Source organism: Haliaeetus leucocephalus, unplaced genomic scaffold, assembly GCF_000737465.1.
Source record: "Haliaeetus leucocephalus isolate CR32 unplaced genomic scaffold, Haliaeetus_leucocephalus-4.0 Scaffold555, whole genome shotgun sequence".
NCBI classification, from domain to species: Eukaryota; Metazoa; Chordata; class Aves; order Accipitriformes; family Accipitridae; genus Haliaeetus; species Haliaeetus leucocephalus.
In genome coordinates this window covers 16103159-16116629 of record NW_010972991.1, presented here as the reverse complement: position 1 = coordinate 16116629, position 13471 = coordinate 16103159, and the positions used below count along the sequence as shown (strand labels likewise).

The following is a 13471-nucleotide window of genomic DNA, read 5'->3' as shown; positions in this document are numbered from 1 at the left end:
TAACTGGCTACATTAAAGGCAGAGCCAATGCTAGAGCTGACATTAGCACCTGGAAGTCCAGGCTGTGTATACTTCCTTTATTATCTACTTTCCCTACTGATCTACTTACTATCTACTGTAGCTAAAATGGGTCACAAGATTTGAATTTTAGTTAATTATTGTATTAACTTCCTGTTTCCAATCTACAGGTTTTTGGTTTTTTTTAATAACTTGGAGAGTTTACATTTTTATTGTCATCTGTAATTTCTGAAAGGAAGGAAGCTTCATGCTTTGGCTAGCAGTCAGAATTTTCCAGAGTAGGTGCTCACACAATCAAAAACCTATCATGCATATATAGCATTAACATTATTCCAGAGACTACATCTTTTGAAAAAGAATTATCAAAGTCAAAAGTAATATGAAATATTAATGGATTAAAATATTGATCTCTTTGGAGAAGAATTTTCTAAAACTTTAGTTAACATCCTTATCAAAATGAGAAAACCACAACAAAATCTGTATCTTTCTTGAAGTATAGCCATTTTCAGAAGTAATCACTTATACAGAGGAAAAAAGAATTTGTGGAAGGAGACTTAGCTTTCCTTTCATATTGTTCTGTTGAACTAAGAGAAATGGTTCTACTAAGGTCTACATTTAAATCTTGGCGGCAACTGGCTTTCCAAAGGCTGTATATATAGAAATACTCTCTATGACCAGTCTGCCCTAGGAATAAAAACTTTTCCTTATTCAGCACACCTTGGACAGAAAACTTATGCGTGTCTGCTCACCAGTATCAGCATCATCTTGCAGATTCACAGTGGAAAGAGTGAGCAATGGAGGTCAGACCTCTCTTGTATTCACTGGTCCTATGAATACTGTTGAACAACTTTATCCATGGGTGTTACAATAGCCCTACAAAGAGTTTGTGAACATATTCCTCTAGCTTATTGCATTACCCTTATGGGTCCAACGCTAGAACAGTAAGTAAGAACAACTGTAATACAATTATCTTTAGCATTCTCTGGGTATACATCATGTCTATTTGCACAATAGCACTGGGACATGAAAAGAAAAATAGAAAAGGTAATTTGAGCAAACGAACAGAAAAATAAGCAAGATACTTCAACTCAACATGGGAGCTGTTTAAATGTGCTAGAGCAGGATCACTAGAGGTAAACACACCTCAGAGGTAAGTATGTCCTTCAGAAAGATACAAAATGAATGGAAGTCAGCACAGATAAACCTCACAATATGACAAAACACATTTCCCAGAGCTTGTGTCAACAGCAAACTTGTATAGAACTCATTTATAACTCTTCTGTTGAAACAAGCCTTAGGTCACGCTGCCCTTTCTAAAGGTGAAGCGCACTCTCCCTGATGGATATCACAAAAATTCATCTGTGATTTAACCCTTTGACGTTATCAATGGCAGTGAAAGTTTCAGGTAGCAAATGAACAACCAATTAACACAGCACTAGATGGTATGCTTGGATCTGAAGCTCACAACTCAGCAACCTTATGCAACTGTTTACTGCTGTATCAGCCATATCAGTAGCAGGCAGCTTGCTGGGAATTGTAGTGAAATTCCACTATTTGCTCCGAATGTCTGAACACTATTGACCACTCAGCTAATAGCAAGAATGGCTGTAGCCTACTTATAATCCAAGAAACCAAGACTGCCACCATAGTGAAGTGTAACATAACAGCTGTCTCCAGCATCCTAAGTGATGCTTGATGTAAAGGATTACTCAACATGAGAGCAGATTCTGACTCCAGGCTTCAAAAACCTGTATTGGATTTCTTTTATAAAATTTGTAAAATTCTCTAATTCTAGTTATAAATTACAGTGGCTCTTGTTTCAGGCAACCCTTTCTCAAACAGAGACTGAGATCAGAATGATTACTTCAACATGTAAAAGAACATTCTCCTCTGCAAAGAGGATACTGTAAAGACATCAGGCCCTGTTTTGTTCCTACTTACATCAGTGTTTCCATGTAATTCATTTCAGCTGCTTTTGATACACCTGTCTTGCAAAGACATTTTAGGCTGTCAGTATAAAAATTGACATTCCTCTAGTACCAAAGAGGAAGACATGCTTCTGAAATTGGGGTTTTTTTTCAACGCAGTGCTTCTGTCCAACTAATTTACAGCTAAAATAGCAATTATTTTAGTCTAAATGCAATTACCAGATTTTTTCTGACTGTGTGAGGATTCAGTGACTAGTAATCCTGTATTTATTTATGCTCTATGTGAGAAAGGACTTTACAGCCACTCCTAGAATATTATATCTAAATAAACTACAAACTGAAGTTTGAAATTTAGAAAAGAGCATCAGATTAGACTAACACAGCAAGCTGTTGGGTGAAATTCAAGATTGTACAGGTGGTGAGCTGAAAAGTTATGCCCTGAAGGTTTGTTAAGGAGTTAGAGGTACCAGTTTTCATTGCAAGTCAAACACAACCCAGGACCATCATAAACATGTCTACGCCTCAGTCAGGGCCTGAAATACTAAATAGTGAGTTACAGTCAGGCAGGAGGGGGAACTGGATGAAGGGAAACCATTAGACATTAGAATGATCTTCTACCCCTCATAATGCATAGGACATGAAGCTACATCAGCCCAGTGAAGGTGGATCCGCTGGACTGGAGTGAGCTCTAGAACCTAAACTTTGACTGCTGTGAGCATTATCACTTTAATTTTCAAAGTGGGCATAAGAAAATGAAGAATTTAATTACTTTCAATGGAAAGTGGATGCATACCTCACAGTTTTCTTAAAAAAATTCCAGGTACAGGAATACAAAGGAATTCTGTAGTTGACGGCCCTTAGGTAAAAATAGCTGCTCAACATCTCAGTAAAAGGAGGACACCTATTCTATAATTATTTAATTAATTAATTTAAAATATAGTAATAAAGGCAGTTAACATGACCTGAGTCCATTGTTGAAGAGAAAACAACTGCTTCATTGACAGCTGCCATAGAAAACCAACTTATGTAAGAGTGAATATTTGAGCTGTAAGCAACTTCTCTCAGTGCTTACAGTGCAGTATCTCTAAGCTTTTTGGAGCTGGGGGTAGGTGAGAAATGCCAGTTTGCTGAGGATAGTATCAGCCTTTGCGAGTTGCCTCTTAACATCACTTTCAGATGCCTTTGAACTCTCCATATTGTTAACCGGCTTTTCTAAAATCTATAAAAAAATAAATAGAACATTCATCTTTCTGTGCTGTCCTGAGCCACCACTCATTTATAATGATAATTAAGTTGAACCTTGTTAAACAGTCAGTTTTATTAAAAAGAAAGCAAAGGAGGGGGAAAAAAGAGAGGAAAAAGAAGAAGAAGTCTTAAAATCCGTGTGCAAAAATGCTAGCTGTAAGCCTATAATGTGGATTAAAACCCCCATGGCCTATTTTATATTAAGGAATTGCAATAACTGCACATGCAAATCTATGCAGGCAACTATTTGTAAAGTTGTATTCCTAGCCTCTTAAAAAATATCTTTAAATAAGCATTGCCTTTCAGTAGTCATATGAAGTGAGGAGATTTGTGGATAACAGATGCAAGAAGAGGTAAGAAGTTAATGTTTGCGAGCTCCAAGTAGAAGTGAATTATCTGAGGGATCAGGTCTTTATTTCATGCAATCATATCTCCTAAAATTCATTGTTTTAAGATGGGTAGAGAATAGCAACAAAATTATTTTTCTGATTATGGTAAGTAACTCATTTGTCAACAATACCACCAGTCTGGTCCTACCAATCACTCCAAGCTGATATGGGATGGAAGTGAAAATTGTCAAACTGTATAATGGGCAGGAGGGAAACAGTAATGAGAAATTAAGCTTGCAGAAAAGCATAACAAGAGAGGAAAATACAAATTAGTCTATTCAATGACTAAAGAAGATCTGGAAGCGATTACCAGGGAGAAAAAGGCAAGGTTATATAAGGAGAAAATCAGAAAGATTTAATTTTTTTTTGGTAACATTTCTAAGATTCAGTTCTCTAAAGAGAGCAGCTGACATTTCTTGAGACAGCAAGTTACTAGGGAAACGTACATCATGCTCTCTCACAGAGGCTTATTTTGTTACAGTTCACAGAACCACAGAGCCATTGAGGTTGGAAAGCATCTCTGGAGATCACCTATTCCAAGCCCTCTGCTCTGATCAGGGTCAGCCAAAGTAGGTTTTTCAGGGCTGTGTCCAGTCGGGTTTTAAGTACCTCCAAAGATGGAGACTCCACAATCTCTTTGGGCAGCCTGTGCCAGTGTTTGGCCTCACAGCAAAAAAAAGCTATTTCTTATGTTTAAATGGAATTTCCTGTGTTTTAATTTGTGCCTGTTGTTTCTTTCTCCATGTCCCCCTAATTTGAGATAACAGGCCTCTGACAGGAACTCTAGTTCTAGTGAATTAGTGTACATTCATGCATGCACATGCTTGTACTTATGAAAAAGCATATGGGGTTATTGAAAATGCTAGAACATACTTGTCCTATGCATACATATTTGTATGCCACATTATTTCATTTTGCCTCATTGTGTCTAGATGCAGTTATCCATATACTCAGTATTCAAAATTATGCTCATTCATCAAAAGAGTAAGACAGTTGCAGCATTATTTATTCTAATCATCTGTTAACATCTTGGTTTCTTTCTCTTTCATGTTATGAAAAATTACAGGCAGTTGCTTGGCAAAGAGTGCTTAAATGTTGTAACTTGTCCCCACTTAAGCCTGTGAGGCTAAAGACTTGACTACAAATGAGACAGACATGGGCTGCAGACTTTGGTTCTAACAAATGCAAAAGATTTATCCACGAACATATCTACACACAAAAAAAGGCATTGAGGGAACATATACCAGCAGACCGGGGCACTCTGACTTCTCGCTGATTTGCATCCAGTGACTGTTTCCCATAAAATGCGTAAACGCTGGAAACGGGCTAGAAACCACGTCTTCCCCTAGTCATGTCATAGCACGTAGATTACAGAGTAACATGTCCTTTTCCTCCCTCTCCTCCTCACCTCAGGACTCCTGCATTCCCTGCTAACCAGGGACCGTGCTCCAGCAGCTGTGCACTTGGGACTGCAGCCATCACTGCTCAGGGTTGAGCCCAGCTCCATTGGCACACGTGGGGCACACGCTGGGCCCGCCAAAGAGGGCCACTCCAGTGGAGCCCAAGGAGGATGGGGTGAGAGACTGCTACCTGCACAGCCAGCTCTGCCTCCGCATTCAAAAAGTACCTAACTTTTAGGCTGTCTTTGGTAACTGGAAAAAAAACATGGGTGAGGCTTCCCAGACTGCACGTTGTTATAATGAAGTGGCTGGACTTAGAAAGTTAAACGCCATTCGAGACAGGTTTTTTATCCCTATGGGTGTTGGATCATGCTTTTGGGGCCTGAGCCAGGGCTTATTTGCAAGGCTCCGATAGGCTACAGTGAGTTTATTGAGCCCTAATATCTTCCAGGAGCTGAATGTCTCTTATGAGATCTTTAGCACCTTCTGCCCCTACTTTACAAGGGATGCTCAGCTCTTTTCACAGACTGAATTGGGTACTGCAGTATTTAGATTCCTTGCTGAGCATTTCTGAAACAAGCCCTAGAGATTTTGTATTCTTGCTTGCTTTCAAATCGCTAAAGGCATCAGCTACAGAGAACGCTGACTTGCTGACAGGTGACATTCCCTTCTCCTTGCTTACTTTGCCCTCTCCTTCCGGAACAGTCTTGACAGTTGCCTTTGTTTCACAGACTTGGGGCTGTTCTATTATTTGTGTGCAGCTGAAAGAAGTCAGTGAAGATTCTTGATCAAAACACAGATTAAAATAAGATGGTACAGTGAGTACACATTTGCTGCCTACATGCTTTTTTCCAAGGAGTTCTCACAAAACAATCCTGTGTGCACAAGCTGTACTTGGGATGCTGAGGGTGTTGAGGTCTGGCAAGATGATGTTTAGTAGCACATGGCTGCAATAAACCAACAGGTCCCTTTGGTATTTGTGTGTTCTTTAATGAATATGCAATGAGTATAAGGAAGCTAAGAAACAGACCTAACCTGGCAGAACTCACAACCCATCTTTTCTAATGCAGTTTCTAAAGAATTTATACATTTAATGTGTTTCTTCCCAATACTCTTTGCTTTCATGCAGACCTGCTAAAACCAGTATTTGGAAGCCTTTAAGTACAGTAGCAAATCTGATCACTGTTCATATAATACTGTCTGCAGAAATTACCAGAAAATGCTACAGAAATAGGCCAGTCAATGAAGCTGACCTGTAGAAGGAAAGCCTCAGCTAAAGTGGCAGAGTGCTGGAAGTGAAACCTTGAATTGCAATTGCTCCCAGCTTGCAGAGCTATCACATTGAATTCACTAGGTTCTTGCAACCTAGAAGGAGAAAATCCTGAATCCTCAGGTAGCACCCAACATATTGCTATTTTGCAATGATGTGGGAGGGGAAATGCAGCTGAGTTTGTAGGGATATAAGTTTTTGTATTTTTTAAGAGCTTCACTACCTTTCAGAATGACTTCAGAATCTTCCCTATAGAATTCCTCTGACACATTGTGATAATACTAGTTCCTCTCAGCGGTATTTCAGCAATTGTCTACATATTTATGCTAGTATCAGCCGGTATTATAGGACTACAGCAACACAGCATCGAATCAGAACTGGAAAATTGCATTTTCCTCTCTTACAAGATTTAGATTTACAAACAAGAAAAAATGTCATGCTCAAAAGAGGAAGGACTTTGCAAGAAAGAGGAACAAGCCTGTTGTGAAATTGAAAATCACTCCCCAGAGTCAACAAAAGCACATGAGGCTGCACCTTGTGTAATATCTTAAATGGCTGAAGTCCATTAGCTAGATCCTTTTTTTCTGCTGTGCTGTTTGTGCCCTCTTCAGGATTTGTAGTGAAATGAATAGACAAGCACTAGTGAGATTTATTTATACTTATGTAGTTCACACAATTGTACCTGCAGAGAGGCTTGTTCCCAGCAAAGCCAAAGGGATAAACAATGGGAACAATACCAGATCAGAAAAAAAAGTATTGGCTGAACTTAAAATCAGCTTGCTCAGTAAGAAAATACAGTTTAATGTTTGAAAAAATATTTGAAGAAAAACTGCACCTTTACAGCTGCAGTGGGCAAAAAGGCAATGAGAGCGCTCAGGAGAGAGTGAAAGGAGGAAGAAGGAATGTTTGGGAGGCACAAGGATAAATAATTTTACAAGCTGACAAAGCACCTTGAGAACAATGTCAGAACTCTGCTGTTCTTCTAGATTCATTTGTCCCCAGGCAGAGCAGAAGTGAGCTCAGAAAAGAATCCTTCAGGTTTTTTTTTAGTCAGAGTTCATAGCTCCACCATCCTGAAATAGCTCATTGCTAGTATCTCAAAATATGCTTGCTCAACATGCCAGAAGGCATAATGCACATGAAAATCTCTCTGACCCAGTGCTGGGCAGGCCTCTATGTTTATTGGGGTTGACACTCCTAAAACTTCTTTTGCTGGTGTTGCCATTTTTTTGTGGGACTTCTGAATAGCAACCTCCATATCCTCAAGCTTTGCAGCTTAAAACACAGAATGCTTTTCTTCTAACTCTCACACATTTTTCATACTCAAGAATATACTGAAATTAGTGAGAACTGCATTATCAAAAATTCACAAACCAGAAGATTGGTCAGGAAAATTTTGGTTGTGTAAGGTATATCTAGGATTTGGGCTTTTCTTCCTCCATTTGGCTTCCAAAATCAGATTTGCCCAGTTATGTTTTGAAACTTTTCTCTACTATGAGGAGAGTCTTCAACTCTTTTTTTAAAAAATAAAGGCTGAAAATCTAATGCCATCTGAGTTACAACAGCTCAGGCTTTAGGAACACCAAACATGGTGGTACCTTGATGAAAGCTGGCCATGCTGTCATCATGCCCAATACCCCACAAAGCTCATCTAGGGTTAGTGATTGCTATCTTCTGTGGATTTACTATTTGGATGACACTGATGAAGAGATTTCAAGGAGGGCCAACATGTGCCTTCAGGGCAGTTGTACGCTCACACTGCTCACTAGAGCTGAGCCCAAGACAAAAGCACCATCCCAGCACACCACCTGATCTGCTACTGCTGCTGCTATGTGCAGGGCTGGATGTGATCAGGTGCAGTACTCAGCTGTTAGAAGTGCCTGCAGATTTAAGCTAACCTGCTCAACACTTGAACAGTGGAGACGCACTCACACAGCCCATAGGCATCTCAGCTGAGAAAGACAACTCCCCAGGTGAGCTGGCTCTGTGACAGACGGCTGCCAGACCATTTCCAGGCAGTTCAAACAAGACCAGGATGGGCACAAAAGCCAGACACTGCATGCTCTTTGTAGCAAAAATGTAGCATGCCATCAAGTCATGCAGGTTGAGACATAAGCACACCTGTTGTTGTCGTGAGTATTCTACCAGACTTACTGTGCACAAAATCAGAAAACTCCTTAAATGCACAGCTTCAGCTTCAGAACTAAGCTCACTCCTGGCTCTACCACTATATTTGCTCTATCAGCTAGGGAGAAGACATTAGGAGGGCAAGACATCACAGTTTCAGCACCCATCCTGACCACCTTTGAATATGTTTGAAGTAGCTCTAAGTTCAAAACACAAGCTTGCAACAGGTCATTCTGCAGGAATGCAGGCTCCTCTCCCTTCTCTTTGCAGTGGGAGGAAGCTAAACATACTCTAGCACTTAACAGAGTTACTCTAAGATCCCAAAGTGGTTATTTTTACTCTTAGGACACCAAGCCCTGGTAGCATAATGTACAGACCTTGTTATTTTTGCACTTAGTCAGCAATCTAGGAGAATTTTTTTAAGTCCATCTAGAGATCAAAGATCTCTGCTTACATACACTATTCTAGGAGACAAATAACCTGTAAATAATTCACATGAAGTGCCGTTGAAAAACACCAAAACCTCACCCCAAAGGCTTATTGCTGTACAGAGGCTTTGAGATATTTCTTCCTGCAGAGAGGCTGGATGGGAGGAAATAACTACCCATACATACCTTGTAGCTTTGGGATCCCAAATCACAATGTCAGCATCAGAACCCACAGCAATTCTCCCCTTCTTCGGGTAAAGGTTAAAGATTTTTGCTGCATTTGTGCTGGTAACAGCTACAAATCTGTTTTCATCCATTTTTCCACTGTACTGCAGAAGAGTACACAAAAGCAAACTCATTACTTTTTTAAACAAGGAATGAAAAAAATGTTCTTGTTGTTGAAAAGGCTAGGATGAATGACAGCTCTCTGCCAACATCACATCAATTTTTTTTTTAATGTCATAGTGAAGAGTTTAAAAGAAATAAAAATAACTATTTGTCTCAGATGAACATATTGCAATTTACATTCACTGAATACAATAACTTTATCCGACTTTATCCCATAGCAAAGGGAGAAAAAGACAACTTTAAAGCCAAACTCCCTGTGAATCCAGTCCCAAGTCAACTGAAATCAAATTTTTTAGTTGGCTTTGAATCTGTAGTTCTGCTCAACAGTTTCCTCAGGAGACATAACAGCTCTCAAGTATCTAGGTTTTGGAAAATAGTGAGGCAATATTAAGGAGAGCCTAGAACATGATAAAGGAGAGGCAAGTCACAATGAGTGATACAGGAAAGGTGATTTGCAAGTATCTTCAGCAATAACACAGAGGATAGCACAGTTCAGTAAACATTTGAGACCAAGTAGTATAAAAAGCACATTTGCTGATGTGACACATCAGCAAAATGGCAAACAAGAATGGATACACGTGTCTTCGGACTGTCCACTGCTACGTAACTAATTTAATCCAGCCTCCATGACTGTTGTTTGCTCAGAAAGCCAGCTACACTGGCCATAATATTGTGCATAGGTCAGTCTAGAAATCAGAATGTCACAAAAACATGTTTGTATGGTGGCCTGTCAGCAGTCATCTGAGAAGAAAAGCATAACAAAAGTGGTGAACACTGCTCTTCTAAATAATGGTGTGTGGGAAGGGAGGGAAGTTTTCCAGACAAACTCTCACAGCCGTGTAATATTTTACAAGTAAGAAAAGGGAGGATATTACTGATTGAAGAACCTTTTGAAAAATCATCTTGCCCAACAGGATACACTGTTCAAAAGCAGCACTGATGTACATATTCATGTCTCACTTTCATACTAACCACAAGCTAGATTATATTCCAGTTTACACCATAAATAATCACACTAGAACTATGCCACAGGTGAATATAGGCAGAAGTCCACTTTGTACTTTTGACAAATAAATACGCTCTGCAGTGCATTATCGACAAGACTTCACTACTGCAAGAGAACTTAATATTAATTAGAAAGTTGAACTAGAGCCTCTGGAACTTAACAGTATTGTATTAGCCAGAACAATCGTAACACCCAGTAAACAGCAGATCCCTCACCAGACTGCCTCACAGCCCCCCTCATGAGGCTACTCCATATCCCAAAAGCCTGGCCACTAGCTTTCATATTTATATTTGTTTAGAGCCTGAAGGGCACTGTCCTAAGAAGCACCAAGCATTCTTGTGATGGCCCTGAGAATCTGAAGTCAACAGAACTTGAAAGTGCTCATCTCATCACATCACAGGACTGAGCCATACATTAGAGAAGCATTTCTTATCTCTAGCTTGTTTTCTCTGGCTGAAAACACAAATTAGAAGTTGACAGGCACACACCCAGTGAGGAAGCTCCTCCAAGAGCTAAATTTGAGAGAGATCAAAGAGGAAAAAATACCGAACTGACCAAGTCGAAACTACGGGTATCTCTTTCCTTTTACTTTCCTTTCATCTGTTGAAAAAAATGCTGCAAGTAAATGTACTGCGCACCACTGTGGAAACAATAGCAGTCCTTTGCTGCTAAATGATGAAAATTGTTCTCTAGTGCTATTTTTTAAGCACTAACAATCTTCTATCTCCCAGGACCATAAAGTGAGAGTTAGTAAGGGCTCTGTTATGGTATTTGATCAAAGTAGTTATCATATGTTAAATACACTTGATAAAACTGGAGAGTTGATACTGCTGAGAGATTATACTTCGTTGGAGAAATCAATTACCTCTATGTTCAGACATCTTGATATACTTACAACGCCTTTTTCCCATATAACTGACATTCTGTCTTCTACACCATTCACTCCATTAGGGATTTTTGTGAAGTCATCCTTCCCCAGAGCTTTCTGGCATATGTCAAAGGTGCAATTATCAGTCCCTGTCACAGATAGGTCATCGCTATGTAGAAACAAAGTTCATTATGAATCAGAGCATGTACCAGACAGTGCCACATAGGAAAATCTGTTGCAAGACTGGGTAGATCCAGCCATCCCTTCTGCAAGGAAAAATTGATATGCCCTGCCAGCCTGTCTTCAGTCCCATCCTCCAAGAGTACCTCCACAGTAACAGCCAGTTCCCCTGTGAAGCAGTTTCCTCTTCAGAAACCCCTCAGAAGAAACTAAGCACCAAAAATAACACCTTTACTTTGGATATGTCAAAGGTGTCCCACAAATGGAAGACTGTCCCACTTTGCCCAGAGCAAGGGGCTTGGTTGCATCCTCACTTAGAGCATTTTTAGACTGTGTCACTCCACTCTGAATTCACAGACCTGCACAACCATCAGCCAGTGTTTGGGCATACCTTCACAGACTCTTTGGTCAAATTCATTTGGTCAAATGTGGAGTTAAGCTTTATTGGTAATGAAATACCAGCAAACCACACATTTTGTTAACTGCAGGTATCTGAAGGATACTTCTGTTCCTCCTTCCTTCTGAAGGAGGTGTTAAGAAGTGGACAACTTATATCTACTTTCAGAAGTGAGCAGCCTTAGTTTTTATGCAGTATCCAAATTGCACGTGAAAAAGGCACCTGACAACAAAACCCAGAACCCCTAGCTGTGACCCACTTTTTACACATTTCCCACCAACTTTCAGCCTTATTGTCCCCCTGGTCATGTTTCAATGCAGTTTTAGCAAGGCAAGGCTTATTTATTAAAATCAAATGGGGACAGAAGGGCACAAGAATTCAGAGAAAAAAAATCTGAACGCTTTCTAATTTCTGCAACAAAAACTGTTTTTCATCCATGGTTTCACCTTCAATTTCTCATTCCTGATAATGTAACATGCTGTACTTAGAAAATCTCCAGGGCATCAACCTGCTATTATATACTCCAGACAGAATTTGCTGTGTATTTGGGCATTAGCTGTCACTGTTTGTTCATCTGCTTACTTGGCTAGTAAGTTCATGAGAAAACCAGGAGTAGATGGATCTGGTCTCAGTGGAGGTCCCATGACATATGCTGCAGCATGAGCCCAGTCTTTATTCCAGTAGTTGGTGCCATCGGTGCCAAGACTAGCAGCAATAGGCTCCCCATAAACCACCTTTCCTGAAAAATGTAAAGCAATAGTATCATCATCAAACAACATAAAAATGCTTATCTTGTATTTTCTCTGTTCTGGATCTTTTTGGTGGCAATGGATTTAAATTTGAATGAGTGTTTCAAATTAAACACCAACATATGGAAGGACATAATAAACTAAGCTATAACACAGCATCTCTGTTCTGAATATTCTGCTGGTGATGTCCCAATATATTTCCTCATAAGAACATTGCTTGGGCAAGTATTTTAATTAAATTTTTGACAGATATATTATAATGGGTTTTACACATTGTTTACCACGCATGTGATTGAGATTTCAAAAGGAACACAGTCCTCAGCTACATTAATTATGTTCAAGACCCATATATTTCTTGGTAGCACCTGTTTGGTGCTCTGAAATTATTGACTGTGTAACAATGTAAGTCAATATATACAGCATACAGGCTTTGCAAGGTGGTACTTTTAATTGTCAGGCTATGATTGTTCCAGGAAGAACAATATGGCACCAGACATAAACTAAAGAGTGTAAAAATATTTCCCAAATGAAAAACTCTAAGTAATTTAATTTTAAAAGTTATTTCCCAAATTTTAATCTTTAGTTCTTTGCTGCACAGTATTCTAGATTCCTCAGAAGAGGACACCAACCCAGACCGGCTGCTAGCCTTTGGATAGAGCTAACATATTTTAACTATTTTTTCCTCTTAGGAAACATGGGTTTGACACTTATCAGAACAAGAGGGGAGATGAAACAAGATGAGGAGGCAGTCCAGCCACTTTGCAGTTCTGTAGGTGACAGGTGGTAAAGCCCCTGACTGTGATGGTCACCAAAGAACAAGAGAGCTGGGACCTCACACACCCACTCATAGGCTGCTTGGTGCTGGTTAAAGGCAGCCTCTGCCGGGTCACAGCAAGAGCCTTCTCCCTCCCCTGTTTCCTACAGACAGTGAGTATCTTGCTATGGATCCCAGATTTCACTCCAGGCACAATTTTTATTAGAACTATCACTGCATTACCCCAGCAAGGGTTCAGCTGATAATTGCTTGGTGATAAAGAAAGTAACCTTTCTCTGGCTTTCTGCATGTCAGTCAGTCATACATTCACAGTACTGTAGAAAAACAACAAAGCAAACCTTTG

General features: G+C 39.8%; 1 protein-coding gene across 2 annotated transcripts in view; it reads right to left on the bottom strand.

Moving 5' to 3' along the window:
- DPYS (dihydropyrimidinase) overlaps positions 1–13471 on the bottom strand; it is a 32986-nt gene that overhangs the window by 5312 nt on the left and 14203 nt on the right. For both annotated transcript variants that reach the window (XM_010577005.1, XM_010577006.1), the window contains 3 exons: positions 12187–12343; positions 11055–11196; positions 8992–9134 (listed from right to left, as the gene is read on the bottom strand). In XM_010577005.1, the coding sequence (XP_010575307.1) occupies positions 8992–9134; positions 11055–11196; positions 12187–12343 (442 nt within the window). The remainder of the gene's footprint in view (positions 1–8991; positions 9135–11054; positions 11197–12186; positions 12344–13471) is intronic.